We start from the raw sequence: 19,245 nt of genomic DNA on the forward strand, positions 1-19,245 counted from the left end.
AATTTTGGTAATTAAGCTGATATGTCAAGAAATATTTCAACAAATTTCATGAAACTTGGTACAGATATTGAGCTCAAATTGCTTTAACAGTGAAAAAGACATTTATCAGTGTCAAGTTAATTAATTTGTAATTGCATATGTAATGATCTTTCCTAATTAGAGTGATATATCCACAAATACTGCGTTAAATTTGATGAAACTTGGTACAGATTTTGATCTCATAGTGTTGTAAATACAAATCAATGACACTTGGTGGTATCATACATATATATAAATTAATTGATAGTTTGCATTTACATAATGGATTTTTGTTATTAGGGTGAATGTCCAAAGTACTGCATCAAACTTTATGAAATATGGTACCGGTGATAATCTGTCAGTGTTAGGATAGGATGCAAAAATGTTTGGCAGCATCCTGTCGATTAACTTAACTAATTGATTCATTTTAATGACCTTTTGTAATTAGTATGGCAGCTTACAGTAGTCCTCTCAGAGGACCTTTAATTAACCCTTTTCCTGCCAGACAGTGTCAATTCCCCATCAGCCAAGTCAGTAAAACGCAGTTTTGAGCCAAAACACGACGTATTTTCACCCACTTGGCTTGGTCTGTTATAGCATCTTTAGTCCAAAAAAAATCAAGTCAACAGTATTTATGTTTTCAACAGCCTTCAAATGTACAGTATTATGTTTAAAATACACAATATGGAATATGTTGTGTTTCATTAATTTTAACCATCTTGACCTGGTGGTGAAATATGGACTTGGCAGGAAAAGAGTTAAAGTACCCATTAACAAGTGGGGACTGTGTCATTGTCAATGACCTGTCTTCAAAAGATTAAAGGGATAAAGTGGCTCCTTTTTTGTTGCAGTGAAACAAGATTAAACATCCAGTGAAACATTTTACGGTTTGTACCAAAAAATTAAGTTTGTGTACAAATTTCATTATGCGTGGCTGAATGTACTCTGTTACATAAAGTATGGATGTCATGCAAGCCTTTGTTATGAAATTTTGACTGGTGGTGCCCTTTATACAGACAATGATAGCCACTTTTCCTTACATTGTAGCAATGTTTATTTGTCTTAGGAAAACAAGTCACAAAAAGGAAATATCTATTTTGTTGAGAGGTCACAAACAAAATCATCTGTTTGCATTTAGCAAAGTGTAATTTTTGACACTTTTGCAGTTATGCACAATCATCTGCCACTTTGCACAGTGAGCGACTTTAGGCAAGTATCTCATGTATTCTTGATATCATAAAAAGGTCAAAAAAAGTGACTTTGTCCTCTTAAGGAAGATACCGTACACCCTAGAGTAGCATAAAACTCTGCCAATTGGTATGCACCTGTTAGCAGGTGAGAATGACCCGAAATATTGCTGTGAATTCATAGGCAATAATTGACCTCTGAAACAGATTCCTCATCACAATAGACAAAGTGCAATAAAATAGCTTTATACAATGTTGTGACTTTGATCACACATTGAAGAAATCCAAACAGGACAATTTAGAAGAGATCAGTAACACTTATTCTCTCCAAATATCCATTAAAATTATGTAATGCTCAAATCAGGATAACATCATTGAAATGAACTAACAAGTAAAAAATATCCTGGGAAAAGAACTTTGATTTTCATGGCTTCCAATCTAACAATGGTGAGTGCTTTTATCGCTGTGTAAAAATTGGTCTTTTTTTTCCCCTTTGTCCTGACCATGTTTTTATTAAGATGTTAATTTGTGACATTTTTGTCAGGCTAAGGTAAAAAAAAATCATGTAGTTTTAGTTACCAGACCTACTCGAATTTTTCCTGCTGACACTAGACTGTATGCATATGTGCGTATGTGTTTGTATGTGTGGCAGATGGGGAGGTCAGTGTTAAAAATTCACAAGCAATGAAGGAGTGAGCTACTAAAAATTCTCTAAAGTTCTGAATGCCTATGGCAATTCTTCTGACACTACCGCCCCCTGGTTAATGATACTCCCTTACAAAATTATTTGTTATCTTTGCATACAGTAAGATGAAGCTGTGGTATGACCAGCAACTCTGCATCCTATAAAATTGAAAAGAACAATTCATCATTTCAAAAAATTTGAAAAACCATGCATCAACAACGCATTTGAAAGCCATTCCTGATGATAGTAGTATCACAAATGAACCAGAAATTAGAGTTTTCAGAGATACAAGATTACCAAATACTTTTGAAATGTCATCATACAAACATTGCATGCACCACTAACCTTTGTTGTATCTTGTAATGCTGGCATGCTGGCATGGTGATATTATGTCTTGAAGTCATCTTGGACAGAAAGGAAGCAAATCATGGCTATGTTTGATTGTACTTGTTGAAATGACCCATGCAAATATGGCTCAATGTTGTCTGCAAGCTGCAGTCAAAGTTTGCAATTTACATTTACATCTTTCTAAATTCACTGGACAAATCTCCATGTCACTACAGAAAGTTCTCGCATATTAGTGGCTATGACACATGTCGATCAACCAGATAAAGTCTGCAGGTGGGTTATTCACTTCATGCAAGTTGTCACATGGAAACATGACATCAATCTATTTTAAACAGTGTTTTCTGGGGGTCCAGTCTTTCATTTACCAGTATTCATTTTTTAATACCAAAAAGAGCTTATATGGTGAGACGGTGGCGTTTGTATGTCTGTATGTGGGTATGTATGTGTGGATGTATGTCCATCACAGGCAAAAGCTGCCATACTGCCAAAGCTGCCATCTCAGTAATTGGTGTACAGGTAGATGCAGGGGTTGAGATGTGACGTTGTTCAAATGAACACGTCAGTGTCAAAAATGTGCAAATGAGGTAAGAAAAAGGGAAATCCTGCAAATGTGCAGGAGTCAGGTGGCATGCCAGTGACTGAAACAGGCTACTCCACTGACCTTTAGTCATTAACTGTTACATATTAACAGACCCAGCTGTTTCTGCTATGCATGTTGCTAGAGTTGACCTCCAGTACCTAAAGTTTCAGACCTTACTTTTGTCATTCTTGTTTTTCTGGTTTAAACATTTGTTGTTGTTTTTCTGATTGTGGCTGAGCAGAAATCATTGTCATAACATAAACGTAGAATTTTCCTGCACTGAACAGATAGAAACAACACTTATTGTTGATCTTTGGTACCCATACCAATTCTGATCAAATGTGAGCGGCACTGTATCATTGCGGTGTTTTTTTTAAAAATCAGGGCAATATTCTGCTTGTTATCCCATTAATTTATCTCTTTGTCTTGTTCATTTTTCTACAAACACATGAGCTGTCACAAAAACAACAGTATTGCAATATATTTCTCAGATTAAAACATGTTGGGAAATGGAGTCTGAAGATGACAGTATTTACAATAACTTGTGTAATTGTGCCTTAAAGAAATGAATAAGGTCCTCTAAACTCTTCATCTGGGTAAAACCTCTCAGTCATTGGAATGATGAGATTCATGATTTATTTGGTAAATTGAGGAATAAGAGAAGTGCATCTACTTGATTCTGGGCCCACAATCGAGATTGAGTCTTGATTTTAAGATTGTCAGGCCAGTCTCTGACAAAAATCGTCACAGTTGTGGGTTGTGCATACAGAAATAGTTCACTTGAGGAAATTAAAGCTAAGTTTTAGAATTTTTTATCTTGTTTTAGAATAAATTTGCATGTTAGTCGTATGAACAACTTGGTTTGAACAACAAAATCTGCATTTAAATAGGAAACTTTCCAGAGTTTTCAAAGTCCCAAAGAGTGAAGTTTCTAAATTTAATATTTTTTTACCAATATTTACATTTATTTCGCTCATTTGCATATTAGTCATGATCAACTTTGCTTGAATAAACTTAGATCTGTAACAGGGTGGACTATTTTAACAAAATTTCAATGGTACAGGTTCAGTAATTTTGGCATGTAAAGTCTTTCATTTTGCATTAAAGAGCTCATTACATTTGTTGAGCTTATTGACGTAAACATCTTAGAAATTCCATCTTTGACCAAAAGTACAAGTACAAACCAAATTTCAAGCTGTTACGTGCCATTTTCCAAGAAAACTGAGTGGATGGACCAGAATGATATTTACAAAAGGCATTATTATTATTCTTGGTCATAACAAAAAGTGTACAAAAATTTTTATTAATGAAAGTTATGATTATGAATATTGTTGATAAAAATGTAATATTTCTGTAATTATTGTAAACTTACAAAAGTAAAGGCCCTGTCACACCTTGACGATTTAACCAGCATATGCCAATGTTTGAAAAATTTGGCAAATACGCTGGGACTACATCGAATACGTTATAAGTAAGTTTTGTATAAGTTAAGAGCACGCTGAAGCATGCTGGTATACGTCCTTGTAAAGCAAGGTCCTTCGAAAAGTTTTGTGCATGCACAAAACTTTTCGACGTATGCCAGTGTATGGCTCATACGTCCCGCACACGCGGGCCATAAGTTGTAGGTAGGTTATGCACTCGTTCACACATGTTATTTGTAAGTTATTCATAAGTCAAAATGCATCAAGATAATTGTCTAGCGTACCCAAAATGTATTTCTAACCTGTGAGTGCGTTATGAATACGCTATGTATATGTCCAAAATTGAAAAATAGATCAAAGTTCAGTGTAAGCCAGCGTTTTAGAGAATTTTGATATGCCAGCATATGCTGGCTAAATTGTCAGGGTGCACTGGAATCCTGAATGATAATCTGTGTTTACACCGATTCAGCAGTTCTTGGCTGTTCTGTCAATGATATGAGCATACCTGATGGATGCTAAAGGTCAGTCAATGAAAAAATGTGAGTTACTAGAAGGCCTGTGCACTGCTGTGATGTTTATAGTTGCCCTCTTTGCATTATTTACTGTTAAGAGGCTGGGATTGCTGAAATGGTACTGTGACCGCACATTACTCTGCAATGCTACAGCTGTAACAGAGACTATTTCTGAGGGTCTGTACAACTGCCTGAATTTGGCATAAATACTGATCATCATTTAGTATTTGAGTGCTGTAGGGTACTTTTGTAAGTATTCAATAAGGACAGAAATATAACATTTTTATCATCAGTATTCATAATCATAAATTTATCATTAACAGAATATTTTACAATTTTGTAATATTTAATAATACTTTATGGCCCTGTGAAAAAAATACATACATATATAAATACTGACTGATAGACAGACGACAACCACTGACCAGCCACTACCCCTATACATGTTCCATTTTGCCACATTTAAATATGGCAATTGGAAGCTAAAACTGGTCTGAAGCAACGTAAATCCACTCTAATAGAAGTATATGGCAATGTTAGTGATGTATAAAAGGTGACTGTGACATTACTTTTGACAAAGGATCTGCTACGAGAGGCTTTTGAACTGGCACTTCTGCAGCACCATTTTCCGGTAAATCTCTGTTCATGTAAAACTGCATAATTGCAGCAAAAGACACTGGCAGTCGACTAACTTTTCTGTGTCTGCATCCAAAATACTATTCCATATGATAGGGCAAAATACTCAATTTCTGCTGACTGTGCTCATGACTCAGACTTAAAGGTATACAGTCACCTGTAATCCAAGTATGCTCATATACGGTCAAAGGGGCATTCCTTGGTATTCACAATGCCAATGTGAGGGCGCTGTTTTTAAAAAGCGGCCACCCACTTAAAATCTGTGATTGGTTAGATTTTCTCTTTCCATGGTAACTGTGGCAAATTGGAACAGGTGACAAACAAAATCTAAAACTAACAACACAAATCGATCTGAAAGAATCAGAACGTAAAGTAAAGTTTGTTCATTTTACACATCACTCTATTATTTTTGAAGTCATGAACTTTATTGATATTCAACTACAAAGAACACTGTCCTCCGAGTCTAACATTTGCAGTAACGTCGTTCTTTTACCACCTCTCCGTGAATTTGAACTGCTTGTAAAACTTGGCAACCAGTCTCTGTGTGTGTCACCATTGAAACTGATAGCTGCTGTAAAGATATAAACATACTACATAGTAAATTAGTTTACAGACATCTTGCTGCGTCACCTGCTGTTTTAGTCTGTCTGATGTTGGCGCAAAGTAGTAAAAGTTGACCACTAAAAGGGTAAATTGGAGAGCAAACTGACAAACCTAATTAGGTAGTGTATCAATATCCAGCTGTATCTCATCGTCAAAATCATTGGTACTGTAACTGTAAAAACAAACTGCGCACGACAAATGTAAAACAAAAGGTGGAATATAAATTCAATAATTCCGTATATATATATATATATATATATATATATATATATATATATATATATATATATATATATATATATATATATATATATATATATAGGCAAGTATGAGCACATGTCGAAATTCAAAAACACACTGACCCCCCCCCCCCCCCCCCCCCCCCCCCGGGCATTTCAAAAACATGGTCACCCCCATCACCAAAGTCAAAAACAGGGTGAACCCCCCAACCCCCCAGCTAAAGAAACTGACCAGTCCCTAAGGACATGCTAAGTACTAAGGAACCTGATGAACACAGAAGAATAAGATAATTAAAAAACACAAAAAAATAAAAATTATAGAATTTTAACCACTTTAACATTTTCAAACTCATTTGCATATTTTGGACAAACACACACACTGTTAGGCATACTCATGTGAACAAAAGTTTTATCTACAACCAATGATGCATCTGTACAAACATATCAAAGTTATGAATTCAGCAGTTCTCAGCTTTTGCAGTGCAATTACATACATAACAATACTTACAAATATACATACATACAGATAGACAAATAGAGATGGATATTGACTAATCCCAATAGCTCCATATCCTACTATTATGGCAAATGGGGCAAAAGCAAACCCGGAATCACATCAAATAACCACAAAATTTCACAACATAATGAGTGCACACAATTATCCGCAATAATAATGATTCATAGTATGAAATTTTGGAGGATGGGAATGTGGAAAGAGTTTGGAAAGATGTCCAAGGAGAAAGTAAAATACAAATTGCATACAGACAATCACAAAGACACTTTTATTCACTTTCTTAAAATACAAATGCTTTTCTATGGTATACAAGACACAATACAAACAACTAGATCACAGAAATATAGGTAATAGATGGATAAGTAGTGGGTTAAAGGTCATCAGATATTTTTGCAGCGGCATCAAGTTTTCAGTAGGACGTATAATTACAAGAAAGTATCCACCTCATGCAGTCCAACTGTCGTCACAAACAACAGTCAACTACAGCTATAAAGAGCTTCTTTTAAGACATGATATCAACATGAAAAAAGTTTGGTATAGAACAAATGGTATTATCAATCAATTGTGTATGCAAACACATTCTGATAGAATTGTAGAAAACTACAATTGCATTGTGTTGCACTATTGCCATGTTGATACTTGTCCTAACTAATACTTTACATTTTGCTTTCTATCCAACCATTACAATCAACCTATAATCTTCTATAATTATAAGATCATAAAATGGTGAATACAATTTAGACATTTTATTTATCAATGATCTTAAAGTAAATGTAGACTGCTCACTATAGTGTATATCCTAACAATCTCTTTGACATTCAATGCATTCCATGCATTTTTAACATACATGTACAGAAACTGCTGTGATCCTCTTATCTTCCACTGCTAATATGCTAGCACTCTGATTGCGAAGGCATCACTGGGAATGCCAATAGACTTTCCCTGTTATCCCATAATACATTGCTGTGGCTTTATCAAATACTGTATACACACTCATAACAACAAACATGCTGATTTTGTGTTGTACAATGGCTTGTTAGACAAGAATGACACAAATTTGCAGTGCAAAAAATTGCCAAAGTGTAATTTTATATCCATCAGCTATGAAAATATAGGTCAGGGTGTAACCTGCCATAGTGTTCTAAAAGTAAAATACCCTGCTTTTACCCTTGTGCGCTCTGCATCATGGAACTGTTGAAAGAACTATGATGTAATACACTCATCATAGACAGCCATTAGTGTGACCCACTCATTTTAAAATGCTAATTCTGTGACCCGCTCATCTCTGACTGCTGTGATCCACTCATCTCAGAATGTCTATGCTGTGACCCACTCATCTTAGACTGCCAATACTGTGACCCACTCATCTTGACTGCCAATGCTGTGACCACCTCATCTTAGACTGCAAATGCTGTGACCCACTCATCTTAGACTGCCAATACTGTGACCCACTCATCTTAGACTGCCAATGCTGTGACCCACTCATCTTGACTGCCAATGCTGTGACCCACTCATCTTAGACTGCCAATGCTATGACCAACTCATCTTGACTGCCAATGCTGTGACCAACTCATCTTGGAATGCCAATGCTGTGACCCACCCATCTTGGAATGCCAATGCTGTGACCCACTCATCTTGACTGCCAATGCTATGACCCACTCATCTTAGACTGCCAATACTGTGACCCACTCATCTCAGAATGCCTATGCTGTGCCCCACTCATCTTAGACTGCAAATGCTGTGACCCACCCATCTTAGACTGCCAATGCTGTGACCCACTCATCTTAGACTGCCAATGCTGTGACCCACCCATCTTAGACTGCAAATGCTGTGACCCACTCATCTTGACTGCCAATGCTATGACCCACTCATCTTAGACTGCCAATGCTGTGACCAACTCATCTTGACTGCTAATGGCGTGACCCACTCATCTTAGATTGCCAATGCTGTGACCCACTCATCTTAGACTGCCAATGCTGTGACCCACCCATCTTGACTGCCAATGCTATGACCCACTCATCTTGGAATGCCAATGCTGTGACCCACCCATCTTAGATTGCCAATGCTGTGACCAACTCATCTTGACTGCTAATGGCATGACTCATTCATCTATATCTGCCATTGCTGTGTGACACATCAACTCCTCGTTTTGGCACTTATATAATGTTGAGACTCCAAGGCCAGTAACTGTATCTTACTATAATTTTTCACTGTTTTAGTTTTAATATCAGCTACAGTTAATTGTTGCACTCCCAAAAGGATTTTGAGATATCAGCTTAGTCTGTACATGTGTAAACTGTATTGTAAATGTTGACAAGTGAATTTTGGTCTGGACTAGAATTCAAATATAATAATGATAGTGCATTCTACATGTTTAAATGCTGTGTTGATAAGCTAATTAGTTGGTGTTTTGACATGCTGTAGGGAGTAGAAGAACAACTTGCAGTTGAAATAAAAGACAAAATAGTGAAAAAATCATCAACATTTACTCAATGAGAACACCAAGGCAGTGAATTACAAAGCCATTGACATAAGATTTTACAATGTTGGAGCACAGCAAATCTGACACAGCTGTCAAATATGAAGATACTTCATGATTAAAATACTAAGGATTTTTTACATTAAAATTTCTACGAACAGATTTCTACATATATATATATATATATTTATATATATATAGTTTACATCACTGAATTTGAACCCATCCAAGCAATTTGATATTCTGAAATTGTTCTCAAAACTAAAATACCAAAAGCAGTAATTTATTACATAGATATAATCTAGCAAAAGTACATGTCATAGAACAGAATGCTAGGAGTCAACGATGACTAAAGTTGACAAAATACAAAACATTTATTGTAGATTGTAGTAGTTGTAAATCTAAGTAAATATTGAGAGTAAATATTTTGAATATTACTATGAATATCATAATGTGCTGAAAATATAATATATAACAGCATGCTCAAGGTGAGAAATATATGAACACCTGAAGTGAAAATCAATACAAATTATGATACCACAGTCACTGATATTGCAAATCGATCACCATATATGATTGGTTGATCTTTTTTTTCAATTTCAAACATGTATAAATATGTATATTGTTTGTAGCATTTAGTGGTGAAATGCACCATGTGTAAAAGAATTCAGCTATTATAGACAAGGGTGTCATGTACTGGATGATAATTGGTTGCATTAATTCACATCCTATCACACTGACATAAAGGTATTCGGTCACCTATTTTTTAATAGCCAATCACATATTTTACGCGGGTGGCCGCTTTTTAAAAAGGGCCCCCCCACACAACCAGCCATGGCATACTTAGCAGCGTCGTCTGCATGTACTTTGACGTATCAAATATGAAGGACCAACAGCTACAGGTGTTATGGGGTAGTACGCTAAGCTCCGCCCCTTTACCATATATGGAATATGCAAATTTACCTTTAAGTATCTCATGTTGAGCCGTCTTCTGAAACTGTGGCAAGCTTTGCTTAATGCATTATGTATACATGACATTCAGTATGAATACACTATCAGAATTAAATTCACCCTATTCCATTTTTGGTGACTTAAACAGATGTAATGCTGAACGGATATTATTAAATTCAATTTAAACACAGTTCAATGTTTTCCTGTTACAAATTGTAGAAGAAATTATCAAAACAAATAATGGATATCTTATATGAATATTGCAGTAGCTGAAATGTGATGGTGCTTGCATACAGTGTTGATTCTTTTCTGATAATTGCATTTTCTATACGTTTGTGTGTAGCTCTGAAAATCAGTAAGTCATTGCTGCCGCTATAGTGGTACAAACCATATCAAAATAACCACATAGGTTAATACTGTATCTACAGCTTGTATTCTTCAAGGAAACCATGGTGTGTGCTATATTGCAGTTTGAGTTTACCATGGAAGTGACAGTAATCATAGAGGATTACATACTGTCAATGAAATATTGCACAAAGATATTATATCATACTGCCTAGTATGGTGTTGGGTTGAATAACTGCACTAAAATAGAAGTTTTTACTTAAAAGCAGGACTCTGTCACTCTGCCTGGCACAGCATACAATCAAAGTAATTACACTTGTTTCAACTTAAAATACTCAAATATAATTAAAAGCTGTCCTGCTCTATTATACCATGGTTTGATCAATGACACAGCCTTTCAAATACCATGGTTTGATCAATGACACAGCCTTTCAATGCTCTTTTATACCATGGTTTGATCAATGACACAGCCTTTCAATGCTCTATTATACCATGGTTTGATCAATGACACAGCCTTTCAATGCTCTATTATACCATGGTTTGATCAATGACACAGCCTTTCAAATACCATGGTTTGATCAATGACACAGCCTTTCAATGCTCTATTATACCATGGTTTGATCAATGACACAGCCTTTCAATGCTCTATTATACCATGGTTTGATCAATGACACAGCCTTTCAATGCTCTTTTATACCATGGTTTGATCAATGACACAGCCTTTCAATGCTCTTTTATACCATGGTTTGATCAATGACACAGCCTTTCAATGCTCTATTATACCATGGTTTGATCAATGACACAGCCTTTCAATGCTCTATTATACCATGGTTTGATCAATGACACAGCCTTTCAATGCTCTAATATATACCATGGTTTGATCAATGACACAGCCTTTCAATGCTCTATTATACCATGGTTTGATCAATGACACAGCCTTTCAATGCTCTAATATATACCATGGTTTGATCAATGACACAGCCTTTCAATGCTCTAATATATACCATGGTTTGATCAATGACACAGCCTTTCAATGCTCTATTATACCATGGTTTGATCAATGACACAGCCTTTCAATGCTCTATTATACCATGGTTTGATCAATGACACAGCCTTTCAATGCTCTGTTATACCATGGTTTGATCAATGACACAGCCTTTCAATGCTCTATTATACCATGGTTTGATCAATGACACAGCCTTTCAAATACCATGGTTTGATCAATGACACAGCCTTTCAATGCTCTTTTATACCATGGTTTGATCAATGACACAGCCTTTCAATGCTCTATTATACCATGGTTTGATCAATGACACAGCCTTTCAATGCTCTATTATACCATGGTTTGATCAATGACACAGCCTTTCAAACCAAGAAAGTCTTTGTCAGCTGAATTTTTAGAAGTGTACTATTCACTGATAATTCCATGTACAGCTGGATATCACAAAATATCATATTCAAAATTGACCAATTTTCAAAATTGACCAATTTTCATTTAGGAGACCGCTATGCAAATGCAATAGTGGACATTTGATTTGATTTCATTGCATAAAGCTACAAACAATAGATTATTTGAAATGAAACAATTGAATTTTACATCAAAACAGTATTTTTCTTTAGTCACCTTGTCAAATTTTCAAAATTTATAGAGAAATATGGTAACTCAACTCCTTGGAACTATTTATACTTGATTGTCCTCTTAAACAGTGTGGGTTAACACCACCATCTTAAACATAGAATTCTGATTTCTCTGATTTGGTTGTCTAGTTGCAGACAGTATTCAAAAGAAACATTTCACTTCCCTTGACAAATGTCACTGGCAAACTTTTGAGAGTTATTAACTGTGATTAGCATTAGTGATGATTGCAAGTACCAGGAGATTCATAATTTTTGTTTTCCTATATCATAGTATACAGCAATACAATACAGTGCAGAATTATTATAATTAATTTTCATTTTTACAATATTGATTGAAATCCAGTTGTAAAGACACAATGCAGTATATAATTATTGAATATATCTTCCGTTTATGGCTAGGATTTACAAAAGATTCAAATGATAGTAAGGTTTGAGTTTCAAATGAAATCTCATTTTGAATTCATCCACAATAGATTAAAATTTAGATTTTATACAACTATGGCAGAGAAAATCTCTGAGAGCACATTTTCACAAATTAATGTTGATGAAATGATGTCACTACAAGTTCTTTTGTACACCACTTTGCAGAATATCGTTGTCATGATCAAATATTATTTACTGTTGTCAAAATGTGTGATCTTTTCACTAAATGGTAATTTTTTCTTTAACTTTACGAACAGCTTGATCAAAATACATCGATAAATAAATAGACAAATCTTAACCATGCATTTGTTATTTATCTCTCTTATTGGACAAAGTACAGAGTTAATATTGATTTCCAGCTAAATGTTTGTATGGGTTTATAAATTTGATGTGAGTTATAGCTGTATTATAATTCACATTTACAATTATTCAAATACTTTTATTGACAATTATTATACTTCTTTACACCAATACCATGTGACATGATTTGACCATAGGCAATTGCAGCCAGTATATTCCAATATTTTATAAAGAACATGATTAGTTGAATTTAAATTTGACGAGTGAATGATAAAAATATGCAAGATTGCTATCCAATTATCTGATACTGCAAGATTACTAGGTATCTATCTGACAAAGCTAGAATACTGCAAGATTGCTGTGTATCTATCTGATAGTGCTACAAAACTGTAAGATTGCTATGCATCCATCTGATACTGCAAGATTGCTATGTATCATCTGATAGCACAAGATTGCTATGTATCTATCTGATAGCACAAGATTGCTATGTATCTATTTGATAGTGCCAGAATACTGCAAGTGGAAAAGATATAAAGCATGTGAGAAAAGTCTCATCTTTTCAGTGTCTGCTAGAAATAGCAATTTTCTTGATAGAAAGCACATACGGAAAAGATAAGAAATAAATAATGTGTAAAAGGAGACTTAAAGAAGAGATCTTCTCTTAAACCATCTCATATTTGTTAGAATTAATAACTTTGGCCAGGCAACAAGCGAGGATAATACCAAATACCTAAAATGCAAAATACAGAGAAAAAATTACAACATTATAATAAATAATTGAAACAGTATATCACTAAAACAATGTTTGCCATGTATCCACAACATTTCACATTTACAAATTTCTCAGCCAAACAATAATTGATATTATTTTTACAATTGAACTGGAACTCATTTGTATTGCAAACTTCCAGGTCACTGGTGAAATAGTCAAACTTTTAGCAGTCAGCTTAAAAAGGAAAAGGATAGCAGTAATTATTTCTGATTTCTAATCAACAATTTATGCTGTCACTTTCTATGGTACACTGCCCAAAAACATCTCACTGAATGCATTGCTGGCATGTGAGGTGACCATGCTGCTTTTGAACACTTACCTGAAAGAAAGCAACGCCCATTGCACATGCTCCAATGATAACCATGTTTTTGTCCAAAAACGAAGCAACCTTTTTGTAACAACCCTGAAAAATAGGGTGTAATAAAATGCATCAATGATCTTGTAGTCATCTGGTTATAAAAACCATTATTTTGGAAAATGTGACTTCACATGTCTCCAAATTTGACAGATATATTTAATGGTATTTACATTGGCACCTATATAATCAAGATCATTTAATGGTATTTACAAGGAACATTGGCACCTATATAATCAAGATCATTTAATGGTATTTACAAGGAACATTGGCACCTATATAATCAAGATCATTTAATGGTATTTACAAGGAACATTGGCACCTATATAATCAAGATCATTTAATGGTATTTACAAGGAACATGGCACCTATATAATCAAGATCATTTAATGGTATTTACAAGGAACATTGGCACCTATATAATCAAGATCATTTAATGGTATTTACAAGGAACATTGGCACCTATATAATCAAGATCATTTAATGGTATTTACAAGGAACATTGGCACCTATATAATCAAGATCATTTAATGGTATTTACAAGGAACATTGGCACCTATATAATCAAGATCATTTAATGGTATTTACAAGGAACACTGGCACCTATATAATCAAGATCATTTAATGGTATTTACAAGGAACATTGGCACCTATATAATCAAGATCATTTAATGGTATTTACAAGGAACATTGGCACCTATATAATCAAGATCATTTAATGGTATTTACAAGGAACATTGGCACCTATATAATCAAGATCATTTAATGGTATTTACAAGGAACATTGGCACCTATATAATCAAGATCATTTAATGGTATTTACAAGGAACACTGGCACCTATATAATCAAGATCATTTAATGGTATTTACAAGGAACATTGGCACCTATATAATCAAGATCATTTAATGGTATTTACAAGGAACATTGGCACCTATATAATCAAGATATATTTAATGGTATTTACAAGGAACATTGGCACCTATATAATCAAGATCATTTAATGGTATTTACAAGGAACATTGGCACCTATATAATCAAGATCATTTAATGGTATTTACAAGGAACATTGGCACCTATATAATCAAGATCATTTAATGGTATTTACAAGGAACATTGGCACCTATAGAATCAAGATCATTTAATGGTATTTACAAGGAACATTGGCACCTATATATTCAAGATTTACAAGGAACATTGGCACCTATATAATCAAGATCATTTAATGGTATTTACAAGGAACACTGGCACCTATATAATCAAGATCATTTAATGGTATTTACAAGGAACATTGGCACCTATATAATCAAGATCATTTAATGGTATTTACAAGGAACATTGGCACCTATATAATCAAGATATATTTAATGGTATTTACAAGGAACATTGGCACCTATATAATCAAGATCATTTAATGGTATTTACAAGGAACATTGGCACCTATATAATCAAGATCATTTAATGGTATTTACAAGGAACATTGGCACCTATATAATCAAGATCATTTAATGGTATTTACAAGGAACACTGGCACCTATATAATCAAGATCATTTAATGGTATTTACAAGGAACATTGGCACCTATATAATCAAGATCATTTAATGGTATTTACAAGGAACATTGGCACCTATATAATCAAGATCATTTAATGGTATTTACAAGGAACACTGGCACCTATATAATCAAGATCATTTAATGGTATTTACAAGGAACATTGGCACCTATATAATCAAGATCATTTAATGGTATTTACAAGGAACATTGGCACCTATATAATCAAGATTTACAAGGAACATTGGCACCTATATAATCAAGATCATTTAAAGGTATTTACAAGGAACATTGGCACCTATATAATCAAGATCATTTAATGGTATTTACAAGGAACACTGGCACCTATATAATCAAGATCATTTAATGGTATTTACAAGGAACACTGGCACCTATATAATCAAGATCATTTAATGGTATTTACAAGGAACGCTGGCACCTATATAATCAAGATCATTTAATGGTATTTACAAGGAACATTGGCACCTATATAATCAAGATCATTTAATGGTATTTACAAGGAACATTGGCATCTATATAATCAAAATCATTTAATGGTATTTACAAGGAACATTGGCATCTATATAATCAAGATCATTTAATGGTATTTACAAGGAACATTGGCACTATATAATCAAGATCATTTTAGGGTATTTACAAGGAACATTGGCACCTATATAATCAAGATCATTTAATGGTATTTACAAGGAACGCTGGCACCTATATAATCCAGATCATTTAATGTTATTTACAAGGAACAATGGCACCTATATAATCAAGATCATTTAATGGTATTTACAAGGAACATTGGCACCTATATAATCAAGATAATTTAATGGTATTTACAAGGAACATTGGCACCTATATAATCAAGATCATTTAATGGTATTTACAAGGAACACTGGCACCTATATAATCAAGATCATTTAATGGTATTTACAAGGAACACTGGCACCTATATAATCAAGATCATTTAATGGTATTTACAAGGAACACTGGCACCTATATAATCAAGATCATTTAATGGTATTTACAAGGAACACTGGCACCTATATAATCAAGATCATTTAATGGTATTTACAAGGAACACTGGCACCTATATAATCAAGATCATTTAATGGTATTTACAAGGAACATTGGCACCTATATAATCAAGATCATTTAATGGTATTTACAAGGAACATAGGCACCTATATAATCAAGATCATTAAATGGTATTTACAAGGAACATTGGCACCTATATAATCAAGATCATTTAAGGGTATTTACAAGGAACATAGGCACCTATATAATCAAGATCATTTAATGGTATTTACAAGGAACATTGGCACCTATATAATCAAGATCATTTAAGGGTATTTACAAGGAACATTGGCACCTATATAATCAAGATCATTTAAGGGTATTTACAAGGAACACTGGCACCTGTATAATCAAGATCATTTAACCCTTTTCCTGCCAGACAGTAATAACTGTATCACTTCCCCATCAGCCAAGTCAGTAAAAAGCGGTATTGAGCCAAAACATGACGTATTTTCACCCACTTGGCTTGGTATGTTATAGCATCTTTTATCCAAAAAAAAAATCAACTTTACAGTATTATGTTTTCAACAGCCTTCAAATATACAGTATTATGATAAGATACATCATATGGAATAAGTTGTGTTTCATTAATTTTAAACCATCTTGACCAGGTGGTGAAATATGGACTTGGCAGGAAAAGGGTTAATGGTATTTATAAGGAACACTGGCTCCTATATAATCAAGATCATTTAATGGTATTTACAAGGAACACTGGCACCTATATAATCAAGATCATTTAATGGTATTTATAAGGAACACTGGCACCTATATAATCAAGATCATTAAATGGTATTTACAAGGAACACTGGCACCTATATAATCAAGATCATTTAATGGTATTTACAAGGAACACTGGCACCTATATAATCAAGATCATTAAATGGTATTTACAAGGAACACTGGCACCTATATAATCAAGATCATTTACCGTACTCGTCCGAGTATAAGCCCCTGCTCGTGTATAAGCCCCCCTACTGATTTCAGAGGATTTTAGAAAATGCATTACATCCGTGTATAAGCCCCTACCCTAGTGTAACTCAAATACAGAAAGGTTAGGAGAGTATATTTAGTCATTTAACTTGGTAAAATTACTTTTAGATAATAAAGAAACTATTAAAACATGTTAAAACAATGGGAAACTGGAGTTTCCTTGACAGCATCGTAAGGAAAATGACACGTTTTCCCACTACTATCTTGATTCTTTGACCCTGTTCACCCCCGTCTCCTAAATAGAATAGTCTCACTCACGTCAGCCATTGTTTATTTTCATTCACGGCCACGATGTTTTCATTCTCTAAACAAGCCGTTTCTTTTGTTTGAAGCAATTATCCTTTCATTTGTGAAGACTTTTCCTGGTGACTATTACAATTTTCACTGCTTAGTGTTGTTGTTTTCACAAGATGTAGACAGTTTGATACCGGAATATTGAGGTGCCGTTCTGTGTAGACAATGCATGCCTGTTCACATTACTGTTGATCAGCAGCATACATGACGTCTTTGTTTCAAGTTTGGGTTTTTTTTCGACGCTAAAATTTCACCAAAATGTCACTTCCGTATTCAGAGATTGTAAAATCAATTTCCTTGGATGTGTAAGTCGATTTTGAAAACAATAGAATGATCGAGTGGTGTTGAAAAAAATCGTGCATAAAATTAGCATAAATTAAGCGTCCACAGCAGATAACATGGGGTTGCTCGAGTATAAGCCCCTCCCCTAGTTTTACGGCTGTTTAGTGTTGCCAAACCGGGGGCTTATACTCGGACGAGTACGGTAATGGTATTTACAAGGAACACTGGCACCTATGTAATCAAGATCATTTAATGGTATTTACAAGAAAAATTGGCACCTATATAATCATTTAATGGTATTTACAAGGAACATTGGCACCTATATAATCAAGATCATTTAATGGTATTTACAAGGAACACCGGCACCTATATAATCAAGATCATTTAATATGTGGAATAACTTCAATTAAATGTTTCATGGTAAAAGTTGATAACAACATTGATTTCAGATTTATTAATTGGTTAATTACTTACAAGAAAGGGTACTTTGCAATCCTACTGAAATGTACTATTGTCATCTACTAATAACAGTAAATAGACTTGACTTCAGAAAGTTCCCTGTAGGGTTTATGTATACTACTTATCAGAATGATCCCAATGTAATACTTACTTTATTAAAGATAGTGACATCATCACCCTGATTTGGATCCAATACACAATCATCTTTATTACCCTCACTACAACAACTCTCAGGATATTGTTTGTTGTTTGTAAAATAAGTTGTGTTCAACCAATCAGCAGGCTCTTCAACTCCACAACATTCTAACTACAAAACACAAAGAAAATGGTGTTTGATTAGAATAAGTACTGCTGTAATCAGTGAAGGATGGAGTGATCAAATAATTATTGCTAATCACTCAATATATCATTTTTACTTTTAAAGGCCAAGTAGCTGTAATTTTTATAATTTTTTTTTTGAATATTTGTTTGGTATGTCAATTGAAAGTTCTTTTTATACTCACAAATACATGTTCAAACGCCAACTATTTAAGCTTGTCATCAACAACATGCCAGTGCAAAACTTAATATATAGTAAAATA

General features: G+C 34.2%; 1 protein-coding gene across 1 annotated transcript in view; it reads right to left on the bottom strand.

The window, feature by feature from the left end:
• Positions 1-9,572: 9,572 nt before the first annotated feature.
• LOC139118332 (tetraspanin-7-like) overlaps positions 9,573-19,245 on the bottom strand; it is a 50,205-nt gene continuing 40,532 nt past the window's right edge. Inside the window, exons 5-7 of the mRNA XM_070681594.1 lie at positions 18,816-18,971; positions 13,971-14,054; positions 9,573-13,609 (exon numbers count right to left, since the gene is read on the bottom strand). Coding sequence (XP_070537695.1) covers positions 13,541-13,609; positions 13,971-14,054; positions 18,816-18,971 — 309 coding nt within the window. The 3' untranslated portion in view covers positions 9,573-13,540. The remainder of the gene's footprint in view (positions 13,610-13,970; positions 14,055-18,815; positions 18,972-19,245) is intronic.

Source organism: Ptychodera flava, chromosome 19 (assembly GCF_041260155.1).
Source record: "Ptychodera flava strain L36383 chromosome 19, AS_Pfla_20210202, whole genome shotgun sequence".
NCBI lineage: Eukaryota > Metazoa > Hemichordata > Enteropneusta > Ptychoderidae > Ptychodera > Ptychodera flava.